The 15,441-nt window shown below is 41.8% G+C and overlaps 1 protein-coding gene across 1 annotated transcript; it reads right to left on the reverse strand.

The window, feature by feature from the left end:
- Positions 1-5,095: 5,095 nt before the first annotated feature.
- LAMP2 (lysosomal associated membrane protein 2) lies at positions 5,096-14,703 on the reverse strand. Its single transcript, XM_030967738.1, has 9 exons — positions 14,526-14,703; positions 13,366-13,484; positions 12,651-12,864; positions 11,864-12,025; positions 10,984-11,201; positions 10,356-10,475; positions 10,003-10,081; positions 9,092-9,259; positions 5,096-7,895 (listed from the first exon to the last, which is right to left on the reverse strand). Exons 1-9 carry the CDS (start codon positions 14,701-14,703, stop codon positions 7,756-7,758), a joined length of 1,398 nt encoding a protein of 465 aa, XP_030823598.1. The 3' UTR covers positions 5,096-7,755.
- Positions 14,704-15,441: the final 738 nt, after the last annotated feature.

Here is a 15,441-nt window from a genome sequence, read left to right on the forward strand (position 1 = left end):
CAAGGAACGTCATCTGTCATTTCCTGATCTATATCAGTCTCTAAGAAGTGATTTTTTCTATTTAAAATAAAGTGACTACAGTAAAGTTAACTCTATGGTGGCATTCTTGAAATGCTGGTGTTAAGAGATGCAGTTTGTGCTGCCAGTTAGGGACTGAATTTCCAAGCAGCATGTAACAACATCCTGGAATTCTGAGCACTTGATAAACTTCCCCAGGCCATACAGTTCAGTACAATAACACTCACTCTTCACCAAGCATCACAACCATCTGGCAAAAAGGATTTATTAAGAACTATTAAATACCTGAACCAGAGGTAGTTTAGGAACTAATTCTGTTCAGTTGTAATTATCCAGATGGCACTGATAGAACCAGGGCAACATATTCATTCTGCCTCTACAAATTATCTGCAAGGGCATCTTCTGACCAGCAGAAACTGGCTTCTGCCAAGGAGGATGCTGCTGGGGGAGTGGCTCTGCTTCTGTCATAAGAAATAAGTTAAACCCACAAGCATTTCTCTGTCTGCCAATTGCTTTAGCTCTTTTAAAGCATTTATATTTGTGAGGTCTTGAAAGGAAACCAAACTCACAGTGTCTCATGCTATCAAATTACAGCCTTCACACTAGCACCAAGATAAAACTCTATTTAATATCTATCCCCTATCTGTCTGATGGAAGGATTCTGATGGAAGAGGAGGTCCTTTAGCAGATGCTGGACCCATGCTTTGACCAAATCAACACAAAAATCAACTGATTTGGATGTAAATGTGTGAACAGCTTAGAAGCAAAAGCTTCTGTTTTCCCACAAACATCCAGATCCAAGCACATTGACACTCCCTCTGGAAAAGCTCTCAGAAATGGCATTCATGTCTACTTACACTGAAACAAAGCTTAATAAACACGATAATTAACTTTATTTTCCATACACATACTTTGCTGTCAGCATATTTGTACAGTCATTTTAAGATCTGGAAAATTTTACACACCACTCTTCATGCTGCAACAACCTTAAAGTGCTGGATCAATTTTTGACTTCTGTTGAAGCTCAAAATAATACTTTCTATGTATATATAATATATATATATGTATGTGTTTGCATCTAGGAAATGACCATATTTCACTAAGAGAGCCTAGCAAAAGTGATATTAAATACTTCAGTCTGCAATCTCAGCATGAAAACATAGCTGTGATCCATCTGCTGGTGGCAGAGAAGCACCACACTGACAAGTGGGTGTACTCATAAAATGCCACCTGAAATAATTCCATTTAACACTGGCAGGGAAATCAAGTATTGCAAGAGCAAAGGTACAATACAAGAGACCAAGACAACCAAACCTAAAGCACACAGTCCAACTCAGCAGCATTGAATTACATTCCTAAAAGAAAAAAAGAAAAGGACAACTTGTTCCAAGAGCCAAGAGCCCATTTGTACTATGGAATCACTTTTGTCAGAATCAGGTAGAGTGTATCTTTGGTCACTGTGAGGACAAGAATAATTGAATATACAGCTATTTCTCAAACATCAGAACTCACTCTTTGGAAAACTCCCTTCCCTGAATACACAGCTATTGTGAGTTGCTTAAGCATCAGTGCTGACTGTCACCTTTGTGTATGTGAATTACTGAAGGTGCTTCCCCCACAGCATGGATACAGGGTCAATGTACAGGGAGATTAAATATTGAAGCAGCTTTAGTAAACGCTGCAGAGGACAAAATTTGTGTGCCCTCAGGGTTTATTGGCTGCAAAAGGCTTTTGCCAAGATGGACCAAAAATGTTTGAAGAGCAAGAGGCTTCTTTCATTCCATCAACATGGACCCGATGGAACGAAGCAGAACACAACCACAATGACTAAATTCGATTTTGATACAGTTTAGATACGGAACACAGAATTGCAAAGGTATGGAACTAATAAGAAAGAAAGCATCTTCAAACAGGAAAGATGCTCTTATTCCTTTGGAAGTCACTTTCTTCACTAAACATATATTCATTTCTGCTTTATGATCAGCATTCCTCATGCTAGACATTTTGTGCTCTTACACTGAGACAGCAATAATGAGGAGGTTAAAAGCAGATTAATTCTATCAGACCTGAAAGGTTTCGTATCTCCCCTGGCTTTCAGAGAGCACAGCTTTGCAGTGATGCCCTGTTAACCTATGCAAGCTGTCCAAAGGAACTGCAGGGATCTCTGAGCAACCTGTGTTCTCAGTCAGCCTGAGTGCTCTCAAAATACTTTTGGTCCTCACATGGACCAATGCTGTCTAGTTTCTTTTATGTTCAGAATCAAAGCTGAGAGAAACTGCAGCCAGTGAAATTCCAGCCTCCCACCCTCATCTCACAATTGAGCTCAGACCAGAAGGAAAATGCAGTTCAACAAAATAGCACAGGAGACATTTCCTTCAGCAGATTGTTGCCTTTTCTGAGTAGCTGAAGTTCTCCAGACCTGAACCTTATCTTGGCAAATTAAGACACCAGGTAGTGCAACGCTGTTCAACCTACATTAGCAGTCAGCTTCTCCATATGATGTTAAACAAATTAATTCCCTAGAAGAATCAGATGTTCTTCTCATATTATGTCAGGCTATTAGTGAGATCAGGTACTACTTTTACATTCAGAAGGAATAGGAAATTCAGGCTGATTCACAAGAACAGCCATATGCCAAGCTCCCCAACAGAAGTCAGCTGAGAGCTGGGTATTCATTTTCCCACTGCATGTACAGTCCCTTTTGACACAGCATTCACACTTTTAATTATAGTTTTAGCTGTAGCATTAACCAAGACAAGCTGTAGGCATCTAGAAATTTTCTTGTACAAAAAGATTAAACGACAGAAAGTTTTGTAGATGTCTTCTTTACTAAAAATAATCATATTTCCCACAGGGACACACCAACTCTGTTCAATTCTCTGGTCCTCAGAACACTTACTTTCTCCAAAGTCATACAGTAGCTTCTGCAACTCATCTTCAGACTCATGGCATGTTATTCTGTCATGAAGTGACTGTTATTCTGCCATGAAGTGATTTGAACTTTTTTAAATAAAGAAACCTTGAATTAATTTGTTTTTCTTTTTTTTTTTAAGGAGCAGGCCAGGAAGTCTGGGAAAGGGAAAAGAACAGGGAAGGTGGGCAACAGAGATGGAATGAAGAGATTATACAGACTGATAGCCAGTACGACTTTTTCTTCTTCCAATGATGTAAGAGATAAAGACAAGAATGATAAGGAATCCAAGTGCCACGCCCACTGCGATGGGAATAAGAAAGTTCAGGTCAGAATCAGCAAGGCATTCTTCAGCTGCAGAAAGAGGAAAAACAAAAAAAAAAGCAAGGGATAATAAATTAGTAAGGGAAATCAAGCATTAGAAACCAAAGAAAGCAAGGAGCAAACAGGCAGTTCTGAGAAATTACATTGTATTAGATACAATAATACATGTAAAGTAAAATCAGTATGGAGTAAAGAATTGATGGAAAGATTGATTTCTTTAAACACACTTACTCCACACATCCTTAATATTGGGAATATATTTCTGATTTATACATTTAAGTTGTACAATTAATTTCAGCTTCCTCTAGCAAGCACAGGCTAGATTAGAAATGTGAAGACAAACCAGCAGTCTGAGCATGCATTAGCTGATCACACCTCAGAGTTCGCAGCAATAAAGCAACAAGAACCCCACACTGCTGTAGTACTGCCTTGTCCAGGGCTCTTCCCAACCCGTGAGTCACCAGCACTCCTCTGGGTTCTAGACATGAAGGCATAAGGGACAACCCAAGTAACAAAGCAGAAACTTACTGAGACCTGCAAGAGACAGCCAAGATAAATGTACCTCTGGGCACTGCATGGAAAACACTGAAAGGCTCTGTTGGGGTGGGTAACTTTATTTTCCATGCAAAAGGGTTATTAGCTTCAGCTGAGAACTACACAGACCTCATTGAAATCCACATCAGAGGAGAAAATGGAAGAGACATCTGTAACACTACAGTGGTTTTTCACACACAGCTTGTAAAGGTGAGGAGCTCCTTGCTGGTACAAACACCCATTAATGATTAGCAAACCATGCTGGGAACTGGTTTCAAACTCGAGGGCAAGGCTTGGCACCGCAGCTGTTTGCAAGGAGAGCAGAGCTCCACCTGCCTGTGCAGGAGGGGTGGGGTGAGGCAGGAGGCTGTGCCTGAACAGTGCCTCCTTTAGATGTATTTCATAAAGCACACTCCTGGTAAAACTACTTTGTTTGAGTTTTTAATTAGGACACGGCATCACACACAGAGTCAACGCTTCCTCAAAAGCTGGCTGCTGTTTTTCACCGAATCAGCATTAATTATGGGAAATGTATTGTCCTGCTTTAGCTTTTTACAGTCCAGCACACACTTGCCATGGCCCCTCCCTGAAATACCACACAAAGCCTTTGACTAAGAGCAAGGAGAACAACACGTGGAGGCTCAACAGCTGAAAATATGGAACTCAGATTATCTGAGGGCACCTACTCCCAAGCAGAGCAACACTTGGAAGGAAAAGAAAAAAAACAAGAGGAAAGGAACTAGGCACCTTATACAGCTATTTCAAAATATCTGATTGAGAAAATGTTTAAACATCTTAAAGAGAGACATACATTTGATATTTAGCCATCTTGTTCACTAAATACTAACACAGACAATTTTCTAGATGCAGGATAATGGGTCACTAAACACTAACACTAAATATGAATGGATTTGCTAAGGATGAAGGCGCCCAGCAGGCAGTGACAGAAATTCCCTCTCTTCTTCAAAGGAAGGAGATGGCTGCACCACACATCACACTGTGGCACCATTACAGGCAATTCCCAGGGTGAAAAGGGTTAAGGTTTCATACCAGGAACATTCCATCCTTGCTGGCACACATCTATCCAGGTATGGCTACTGTACAGTGGTTAGAAGCTCCAGAGGTGTCTTCAAGTGCAGAATTGGTAATTACAGCCCAACACAGCAGGGCCAGCAGGAACAGCTTTTTCGACTGACGTGTCAGAATGTGTCTCCATTCAAAAAAGTCAGAAATTTTTGGCCTAAAATTTTTTTAGCCCCAGTATAAAAGCTGCCTTCCCTTTTAATTCCAATCATGAGATTCAACCAATAGCCCCAAAGTTTGTGTTTTATTAACATATGCTAAGGAAGAGAGAACATTGTGGTAAATAAAAAAAATTTAAAAACCAGCCAAAGAAAAAAACAAAACAAGGAACAGATGACCAAACAAAATGCCCCTTCCAAAACCCAAATCCCATCATTCACTGGCTAGAAATGGTACTTTTGAGGACTATTAGCATGACATCTTTAACCTAAAATATGAGAAACCTTGACATTAAAATACAATATTTAGCAAACTGTATATAAGGTACTAAACCAACCACACTCTACAATTGATGATACATGTTAATATTCCACATCCACAGGTGTTAAATACATCCACAATTTAAATGCTGTTGCCACAGACCAGAACAAACCCAGCTATGTAACAGAATCTCAGATACAGACTGATTAGAGTTCACCTTACTCATTGAGTTTATTTTCTTTAAAAAAAGACAATACAAGATGTCTGTTTTCAAATCAGTTAAAAAATGTGAACAAGTTTCCTTAAGAAATAGAACAATCTTTATTTTTTAGAGCACAGGTTAAACAGATTGACAGTTCCCTATGGAGCAATACATACAGGAAAACTAGTGGTTTTATAACAACAGGAAGTCAGGTGAAACTGATGTTTTTTGAACCAGTTACCTACACATCAGTCTAGGAGTACTTAAAACTCTGAGCCAATGCACTTACAGGTTTTTGCAATGGTATTTCTCGTGCTGATTTTAGGAAGCCGTTTGCATGAATCTTTTATTTTATCACTTGGAAACTGTGCACAGTTCAAAAATTTGCAAGGTCAGAAGAATAGTGTGATGATTACTCCTTAACAGAGATGCATGTTTAACTGGTGCCACTGAACATCACTGACAAAAAAAAAAGAGCTAAAAAATCTATATGAACTTCTGCATTTGAGGATATATTAATATGGAAGTCATTAGATCCATTTTAAAAAATTAAAATGGTAAGTCTTGAAGCTTGTTTCATGATTAAACTTATAGCAGTTCCCCACTTTCATTAAAATGCATTTCAGTAACTGATGTAAAATTCAAGCTGTAGACTACAAGCTATAGTAAGCATTATCCACCCATACATGCTTCCTTGGCTAGTGTCAAGAGTAAACTGTCTTTACAAAAAAAAAACCAAACCAAACCATTACTGAAAGAAGTGTATTTTATGATTTGTATACAAACATGCCACAGACATCTCTACAACCCTAGAGAACACTAATAAAACACTAGAGAAGCTTTGATGCAGGCTAAACTCATTCTAAATGGGGAGACAATGTTATGTTCATTAAATAACTAGCTTAGGCAGCTCATGTTATGACATATGCAAAAAAGCCACAATTATCTAAAAGTCTAAAAGACTTTTTTTTTTTTTCCATGCAGTAAGAATATGCACAAGGAGCCCAGAGCGAAGATGTGCATCAAGGGTTAGTCTCTACAGAGCTGCAGTTAAAGAACAGTCCAGTTGCACTGCACTTTTTTAACCTACTTATTGTTTTCATACAGCAAGGAAAAATAGGTGTTGTGGGACCATCTCTTGTTTGGCTTTTGCATTCTTAACATTAATAAATGCTACACCGCAAACAACCCAACACAAACATTCAACATTCAGAGTGCCAATGGCGGGCAGTTACAATGTGAACTTTGACTGGCAGAGAACCATTCAAGATGAAGATTTAAAAACAGCTCAAGCTGCAACAACAGATACTGGCTCATTAAATGAAAGCATCTTTAAACAAGGTCATTCGAAGCAACAAGACAGACCAGTTCTGTGCAGAGTATGGTATGAAGTTAAGTGCACTTTAAAGTTCTGGAATATTTAGAAAGGTTATTCCCTTTAAACTGATGCCAGCAAAAAAAAGCTTGCATTAATTTAGCAGAAGTCTGCCTTAGGTGAGTATTTTAGATGATTGCCCAGGTACAATAAAGAATTCAGTGCCTAACAGGTTTTTTTTGAAAGCATCTGGAAACGGCACTGAAGTCTTCCCATATATTCAACATTTGGCAAATTACCCATTTTGTTTGTACAGCCACGGTATAGGAATGATTCCTGAAATTACACCAAGGCAGGAGTAAATTACTGAAAGCCTAACAAAGACAAGTAAGTTACTGCTGCCACTTACAGAGATCACTTAATCACCAGCCTGAAGTTCAATCCTATGGAAAACGAAGTTGCTATTGGGCATTAGACAATCCTTGTCAAACACTGTACAAGTCAACAGAGTGACTAATGCTGCCAGCTTAACCCACAATTACAACAACAACTAAGGAACGCAGAGGAGAGAAGCAAGTACAAATTCTATGCTATTCTGGGAGATGCCCAATGCACATCAGTTCAGAACATGTTATTGTTTCAGGCTAGTATTTTTAAAAAGCAGAAATAAATCCTAAATGCTTTAGGACTTTTGCAAGATAAAATCCTTAGCCTAGCAATTCATCCAGGATCTGACATCTTCAAGACAGCTATGAAACCCACATGGTCTTCTTAGGGCAGGAAAACAAAGTGTAATTCTGCTTCATCTGAGATAAACATTCTCCCTTTATTCTCAACTCCAATTAGCTGTGGCTAGTAATTACTCCTAAGTTTTGGCTCTTTTTTTGGACTTCAGAACTTGCACTTGCTTTGTTTAGAGTGAAATCATAACAGGAATCACACTTAGATTCACAAAGTTTGATATCCAGCATAGCTTTTTCTTCTGCCAATTATGTAAGCAACCACTATAATGGCAATCAAGACAGCAAGTGCAGCACCAACTACAATTGGGATTAGAATGCTGTCATCATCCAGCGAACACTCCTGGGCTGTAGGTGAGAAAAAGGTTGCAATGAGGAATAAATAAAGACAGAACACTTGCCAAGTGTGGTAAAAAAATCTGTTTTCCTTAATAGGAAGGTGTTAAAAAATCAAGTATTATTTAAACTAAGAAAGAAAGAACTGCAGAGGTCTCATCAATACATTTAGCATATTTAAGCATTTTAGTTAATTTAAGCATTGATAACCTATAGCAAATTAAGGGTTTACAAGTTTTCCTGTGCACAAGATCTGCACTAGGGAAGAGAGCAGCCATTTTTCCATATTCACAAACCAGGCTTATCTATTTCATACTTAAAGCAAGTCTGGTTGGTACTTTCACTCATTAAGGATAAAAGGTGACCTAGATTTGGTATCAAGAATCTATCCAGAACAAAGACATGTTACACAGATAAAATAACTGTAATTAGAAGAAAGCTAGCTGCAACTTTAACAATGGAGTGAAATGGGTCCCTAACTCTTTAGAAAGACTAAACTGTTTACCCTACACACATCTGGAATTATCTTACTTCTGTCTAAAACCAGAACTTTTCAATCTATGTGTCTACAGATCAGTCTAGTCCAGTAAGACTGTGCTGCAACTATTAGCATTAAGCACAAGGACCAGTTTGCACTAAATATTAAGAGGTAATTTAAGACATTTCAGTTTTCTCCAGAAAAGATCAAGATATTGCAGCAAACAAACATTTCAGAATCTCTTTTGTTCTGGATACTCAAGACTGCCTCTGAAGGAAGCTCTGACAGTTCACTCTTCCCCAACACTCCTATTCCTCAGACTGACAGGTAAAAATAAACAAAACATCTAACAGTATTCCCAAAGTCCACTTCTGCAAAAGTTCTGTCCAATTTTCTTACATTTCTGAGCTACAAATGCTGCAAGTCAAGATGTTGTTAAGTGACTTCTAACCTATTCTGCACAGCAACCCTTGAGTCCCTATTCAGTGTCTCTAGCTCATTCAAGTTTTGTGAAGAAGAACCACACTCTTAGCATTTTTTAAGTGAGGACAAAGTTTTGCTTGAACTTGAATGCCACTCTCAGAACTTCTCTTCATTCCATGTATATCTAAACATATTTTAAAGAATTGGAACAAGAGCTTCTGAGACAAAGTGCTTGTACCTAATGCTGGTGCTTTTTAGCAAGTGAGAATTTTGCAAGCATCACTAAAAACAAAACCATAACTCTTACCTGTAGCAAACTTATTTGCCTCCACAAGGAATGGCTGAATCCATAGATTAAAAGTATGTACTTGAACATTTTCATTAATCTGAAGGGTCTGTTCTTTTCGGCACATGTAAGAGCTACCAAGGAAAGCATCCCACTTGCTTAAGTTGTTGTTATCTGCACTTGAAATGACTAAAAGAAGGAAAAAAAAGAATTTGCATATTCACTTAAAATGCAAGACAGTAAGAATGAGTAGCTGAATCTAGAGGGGCCAGTGCTTCAACACTGACTAGTCTGAAAAACAAAGTGCAAAGTGGAATTGATCAGCTTAATCAGAAACCAGAAACTGAAGTTATTACCGTAACCTCCCTTTCATATGACATCAGGCTCTCCTTATACCTCCACTTGTCTCAGTCCTGCAGAGTTGCAAGTGCTTTAGCTTTAATGCTCTTTAATTGCTGTAGCTATGACAAGCAATTAAAAAAAAAGAAAAAACATATGTTTGTTGGGAAAAAAGTATACTTTAGCTTCTGAAGGACTGGCCTTTTTCTAGTGAGAGTACAAGTGGTTGGAAGATACAGCAGCATCTTCAAACAGAGAAGACAACAGCTGGTTTAGAAAAAAGCTTCAAAGTTGGTACAATTAGATTTCACACCACAAAAAATTACATTACTGAAAAGACTTATAAAGAAGCCCTCCTAACTTACAGTGACTCCACTAGCAGAAGTTTCAGGAATCATAGAGTGGTCCCAACACTGCTGTCTAAAGTAACTCTTATAGCCATTTCTGCTTATTATTTTTGTGCATATCAACTTCTAGACAGAGTAGGAGCTAACAGTAAGCATGAACAACACTGAAAAAAAGCCAGAATTATTTGGTGCAGACATTGAATTACCCTTGTATTACCCTTGTTTAAGGCAGATACTGTTTCTTACCAGAACCATTCAGACGGTTGAGCAGAGTAACATTCACCTCCCTCAGATAAAATTTCTGTACACTTGCACTCGCATTTTTCTGTTCAAGAAGCAAGAACCAAGTGTCAGTGTGCAATTTTGCATTTGTAACTTTAAGAACACATGCTTTACAAAAACCAACACATTTACCAGTCTTACATTTTCTACCACTTTAACCCAGTTCTCCATTTGTCCTGAGGCACTCAGCTGGCCAGTTCCACTTCCCATACAGGAACAGCCAACCACCAGCAAGGAACAGGAGGATTTTACTGTAAGTGATCACCATGCATGCTGTTAAATAATAAATTTAGTTTAAAATAAAAGAAGTTACTTACAACAGCAAATGTGAAACCAATCAGCGTGCTATTTCCATCATTCAGTTTCAGAGTGGCTGTTGTGTTACCACAGGCACCATCTGCGACAGTTGTCTTTGGATTGATGTTGATCAGGAGAGGCTGAAATACACACAAAGCACATCAAAGACATTCAGCTGCCTTTGGAATACATTGTCTCAGTCAGGAACAGTCTTGGGTTAGAAGAGCATGTCATAAATATGACAGCAAGAAGAGCTGAGCTTGGCTGCTATGGAACCAAGGCTGTTTGAGTTAAATTTACATGCTGGCAGTACTGAAACAAACAAATTCCTCGAGCAGTGTTACTTTGTTCCCTAACACAACAAGCTACCCTCTGAGGGAAAGAGGGAACAACTGCCATAACAGCTAAGAAAGTTCCAGACTTGTAATCATGTTAGAAGTATTCCCAATAAAAAGATCTGTTGAATCCATGTAAGGTTTTTGAAGACCTGTATTATGCAACAAAACCATTCTGATGTCAGAGAGGTGCTACATATAATACTTAGAAGCAGTTCTGGACAGCCAGCACTGTACACGGCAATACTCTACATTCAGATTTCACACCAAATAACTACAGAAACTTTTACTCTTCAAAAGAAAAAAGAAGCACCTTGTCTTGGGAAACATTCAGTTGCAGCCCCACAGTTGCCAGGAAACACGTTTTATTTCCACTTTTAAGAGAATAGTTTCCTGTCTCCGGATTCTCCACAGGCTTGGGAGGAGTTGGTGGAGCAGGAGACGCAGTTGTGGTAGGTGCAGCAGTTACATTGGCAATAGTAGGTGGAACAGTAGGTGCAGAAGTAGGTCTATCAGCAGGACATCTGGTCTCTGAAAAGACATTTTAATCACCATCTCATTACTGAAATTTTATTGAAGTCTCATTACTCAGACAAAGTACAGTTGCCACTTATTCTCAGAAATCCTGTAACACGGTTTTAAATCCACACTCAGTACCACTTGCCTCTGACACATGGAAGCAAAACACACAAAGACAGCTCAGTTGTTTTAAAAGCGTGACACGTATTTGCTGTCAGCCAAGTAAGTGACCCTATTAGGCTACATGCAGCAGGATGCTGTGCTGGTCTCTTTCATGAGCTATGAGATGAGACAACAGGCTCTGGACTACTCAAATGCAACAGCAGAGGCCACCACTGCAAGTGGAAAGCAGTCAGCTAAAACCCCTCAAACCCAAATGATTTACTTAGCAACAGTAGCTCTGAAGTGCTTATTTTTAATACCCCAATTGCTGGAATACACACTTGAGAAGAATTCCCACCTTGGCACACAAACAATCAACAGTACAGCACACTACTAAATCCGTTCTCCTAAGCTATTTTTCCAGGAACAAGGAAAGAAATACTAGAGGATATTTACATGGATATTATTAAATACAACACATCTTAGAATTGGTGGATTTTTTTATTATGGGACTTTGCTCCCTGCACTAAGGTGCAACACAAAAAAGCTCTTTCACAAAATGAAATGCTCACCTTTTTTACTGACTGTGCCATTCTGAACAAAAGCCTGCAAAGTAACATTCCAGAAAATCTGTGTTATATTTTCTGCTTCAAAAACGAAGGAATTGTGACACACGAAGACAGTATTCAGCTGAACTGGACCTGCAGGATCCTTCATAAGAACAGTAACTGGTCCTACAAATAAGCACAAATGTTTTAATGCCTTAAGAACTACAAGAACTTAGAGGTAGTGTTACATTTTATATAATTTCATAAGGCAAAGACTAAGCGATAATTAAGCTTAACAATCTTAAGCTCTCCTGAATGTTCTCCCTGTATATCTTGACCTGTAGTACTCAGTAATGCAGGAGTAAGCAAGCTTACAGAACTAGACAGCCATAAGAAAGGTGAACCCTTTTACTTAAGTTTGTAAGGAGAAAATAATTCTATTATTAGAAGGCATTGGTACACAGACAGCCTAACACTGTATTGCTTAGCAAGGTAGAAGGGCAAGCAGTGCCCACTAAAATTAATCTTCCATGTGCCTGCTGTCTACCTCACTGATCAAAGCTGTTTATCCTTCCCCTTCTCTTCCACTTACAGGAATTACACATCCAGTGAAGCCATTTGGCCTGCACTGTTACCCAGTAGGCAGGTACAAGGAACAGCAGTTGGCAGCACATGGTTCAGAACTCATTACATTCATTACTAACTCCTGGATTCCTCCTTACTTCGAAGGAGCCAAGCCAGGTCAGGTACACGAGGTCTGACACTTCTGGTTGAGACTGCTTTGCAAGTCAGATTCTGAACTGAATGTTACCTTTTCTTTTAGCATCAGGAAATGTAGCTGTGTCATTGGTGTTGTAGGTCAGTGTGATGAAGTCTCCCTGGTAAGTTTCATTGGTTTTTGTGATGTTAATGCTCCAAGAATGACCTTCTCCAAACTGCACTGCCACAAGGGCAGCCTGTGTGTCATTGCCACAGACGCTTCCATTGTGTGTCGCACTGGATGACAAATTCAGGGCTGTGGTTTTCTAGAAGAAAAGGGGAATTTAAAATGCATTCACACGCAGATCTTCCCCATGACAACATTATAAACTCGCTGGAGTTAGCTGAAACCTTGCACAAATGAGATTATTTTAGGTTATTCTGGAAAATTATGATAAAGGGTCCCTAACACCTGCCAGAGAAAGGAGCTGTATCAGATTCAAGTACAAAAGTACAACTCTAACCTGGTTGTAAACCCTGATCATGTTGAGCTGCAATTACATTTACTGCTTGGGTTAAGAACATAACTACACTGATACTGGTTAGACTTGGTGAGTTTTGTGTACATCATTTAAGTAAGAGCAACAGGGTACTTTCAGTCATTTGTATGACTGAGAACTTATTTTTTACTTTATAAGACTATATAGGAATATTCTTCTCAATCAACTTAAAACAAAGTAAGAAATCAAACACCCTAGGTAAAAGAGCTTAAATTTTAATCCAGGTCAAAATCCAGTTCTCAGCAAGAGTTACTCCTAAATACTTACATAATCACCATTGTTTGATTCATATGTTATCAAGAACCTCATCATCCAATTTGCATACAGGCATGTAGCATTAGAAGCATCCTTTATATCTACTTCAACTGCATAGGACTGGAAAAAACCTGTAAGATATGATTATCAGCTATTAAGACATTGCTTTTTCTTAATTTTCTAGAACCACTTAGGAGGACAGCTCATCACAAAGCAGTAAATTATGTCAGGACCATATTCAATATACCAGACAGTGAAAGAATAGCTAGATTTCTAAAAAGCATCACATTTAGGAAGCACACCACAAAGCTGTCAAAGCAGGTAGAAATTGAGAGCATGTTTTACAGTCTGTTTACCTGACAAACTAATAATTGCAAAGCGTTGACTGCCCAACACTGGACGCTTTTAAGATTTGGCTGTACAGGGTGTCGGGCTATCTTGTCTAGACCGTGTCTTTGCCAAGAAAGGCTGGACCAGCTGATCCTTGAGGTCCCTTCCAACCCAGAATTCTGACTCTCTGAAATAAGCACCAGCTTTCTGGTGACACAGCGGGTAAACCAAAGGGCATGAACACAGCACTTGAACAATGCGCTGCTTGTAGACCAGGGCCTATTATCTTTATTATTTGACGTATTGTAGCCGTGATTACGGCTCAAGCTGACCCCCAAGAGATGGGCTCGGCAGTGCCTTCATTGCGCTTCCACCATTCCCAGCTCGAGAGACACGGGCGTTAATTTCCCTCTGCCTTTTAAGAGAACTTTTCCCAGCTGTTGTGCTCCCGACGCGGTGACTCCCGGCACGGACGCTGCCGTGCCCGCGGCCCCACGCCGCGGAGCGCTGACAGAACGGCCGGGCCGGGCCGCGCGGGTGGGCCCGCGGTGCCGGCTGCCGGGCCCCGGCCCTGGGCGGAAGCGCCCCGAGGCTCGCGGCCTCCCCGGCCCCGCCGCTGTCCCCTCCCTGCCGTGGGTGGCGGCGCGGGGGGCGGCAGCGGTGCCTCCGCCCCGGGGCCGCCCCCTGAAGGCGCCGCGGGGCCGAGGCGGCCCCGGGACCCCCCGGGACCCCCGGTGCCCGCGCGCCGCATCACGTGCGTGACGGGGCGGGGAGCGGCGCGAGCCCGCAGGGACACCCGAGACCCACTCCCCTCCCCCGGGCCCCGGCGCTGCCCCGCTCACCAGAGACACCGAGCAGCAGCAGCGGCAGGAGGAGGCGGCCGCAGGAGGAGGCGGCGGAGCGGTGCGGGCCCATGGCGGCGGCGGCGGTGCTGCTGCTGCTGCCGGCGGCGGCGGGGACACCGGGGCACGGCGACCGGCCGGGGCGAGCGGGCGCGACAAAAACCTCGCTAGCGGTCATGTGAGGGGCGGGGCGGGGCCGCCCGCGCGCCGCCAATCGCCGCTCGGCGCCGCCGCTCGATTCCGTGGATCGCGGACGGGCCGCTCGTCGCGCGCCGCCTCGGGCGGGCGGGTCTGGTCTGGTCTGATCCGCTCCGCTCCTGTCCCGGTCCCCGTCCGGCGGCGGCAACGGCAGCGGCGACAGCAGAGGTGGCCTCTGCAGGGGCAGGGTAGAGGCGGCTTGTTCTGGCCCTCGGCAGTGTTTGCGGTGTGCCCTGGCGCTGCTCCAGTCTGGGAAGGGGTACCTTACAAGAGGTGCACAACCAGGGAAGTTGAATACAGAGGCTTTCACTGAGAAAAACAAATAAAGAATAAAGATATTGCCCATGTTTGCAGTAAATTCATAGGGTTAGTGGGCTCTCAGTGCCCCTGTCCTGCCATGGCTGTCGGTGTCCCTGGGCGGCTGTCGCTGCTGTCCATCCACCCTGCCTGAGGGCCCGGCCCCGCTCCCCGGCGCTCGGTGCCTGCGGTGAGCGGGCAGAAACCCCCTCCAGACACAGCCCTGCGGCCGGAGGGATTGGCACCTGCACCCCGAGCTTTAATGCGTTTTCTGCTGGTGCTGAAAGGCAGAAAGTGGGGCAGGAAACGATGGGAGACGGCAGGTGTTTGGTGCGAATGAGGGAGAGAAGAGCGAGGAGAAGCCGGCTGGACAAGAAACTCGGTGGGTTTGGATCTGAAAGGTGGAATAAAGTGTGATGGA

This window comes from Camarhynchus parvulus, chromosome 4A (genome assembly GCF_901933205.1).
Source record: "Camarhynchus parvulus chromosome 4A, STF_HiC, whole genome shotgun sequence".
Taxonomy (NCBI): Eukaryota; Metazoa; Chordata; class Aves; order Passeriformes; family Thraupidae; genus Camarhynchus; species Camarhynchus parvulus.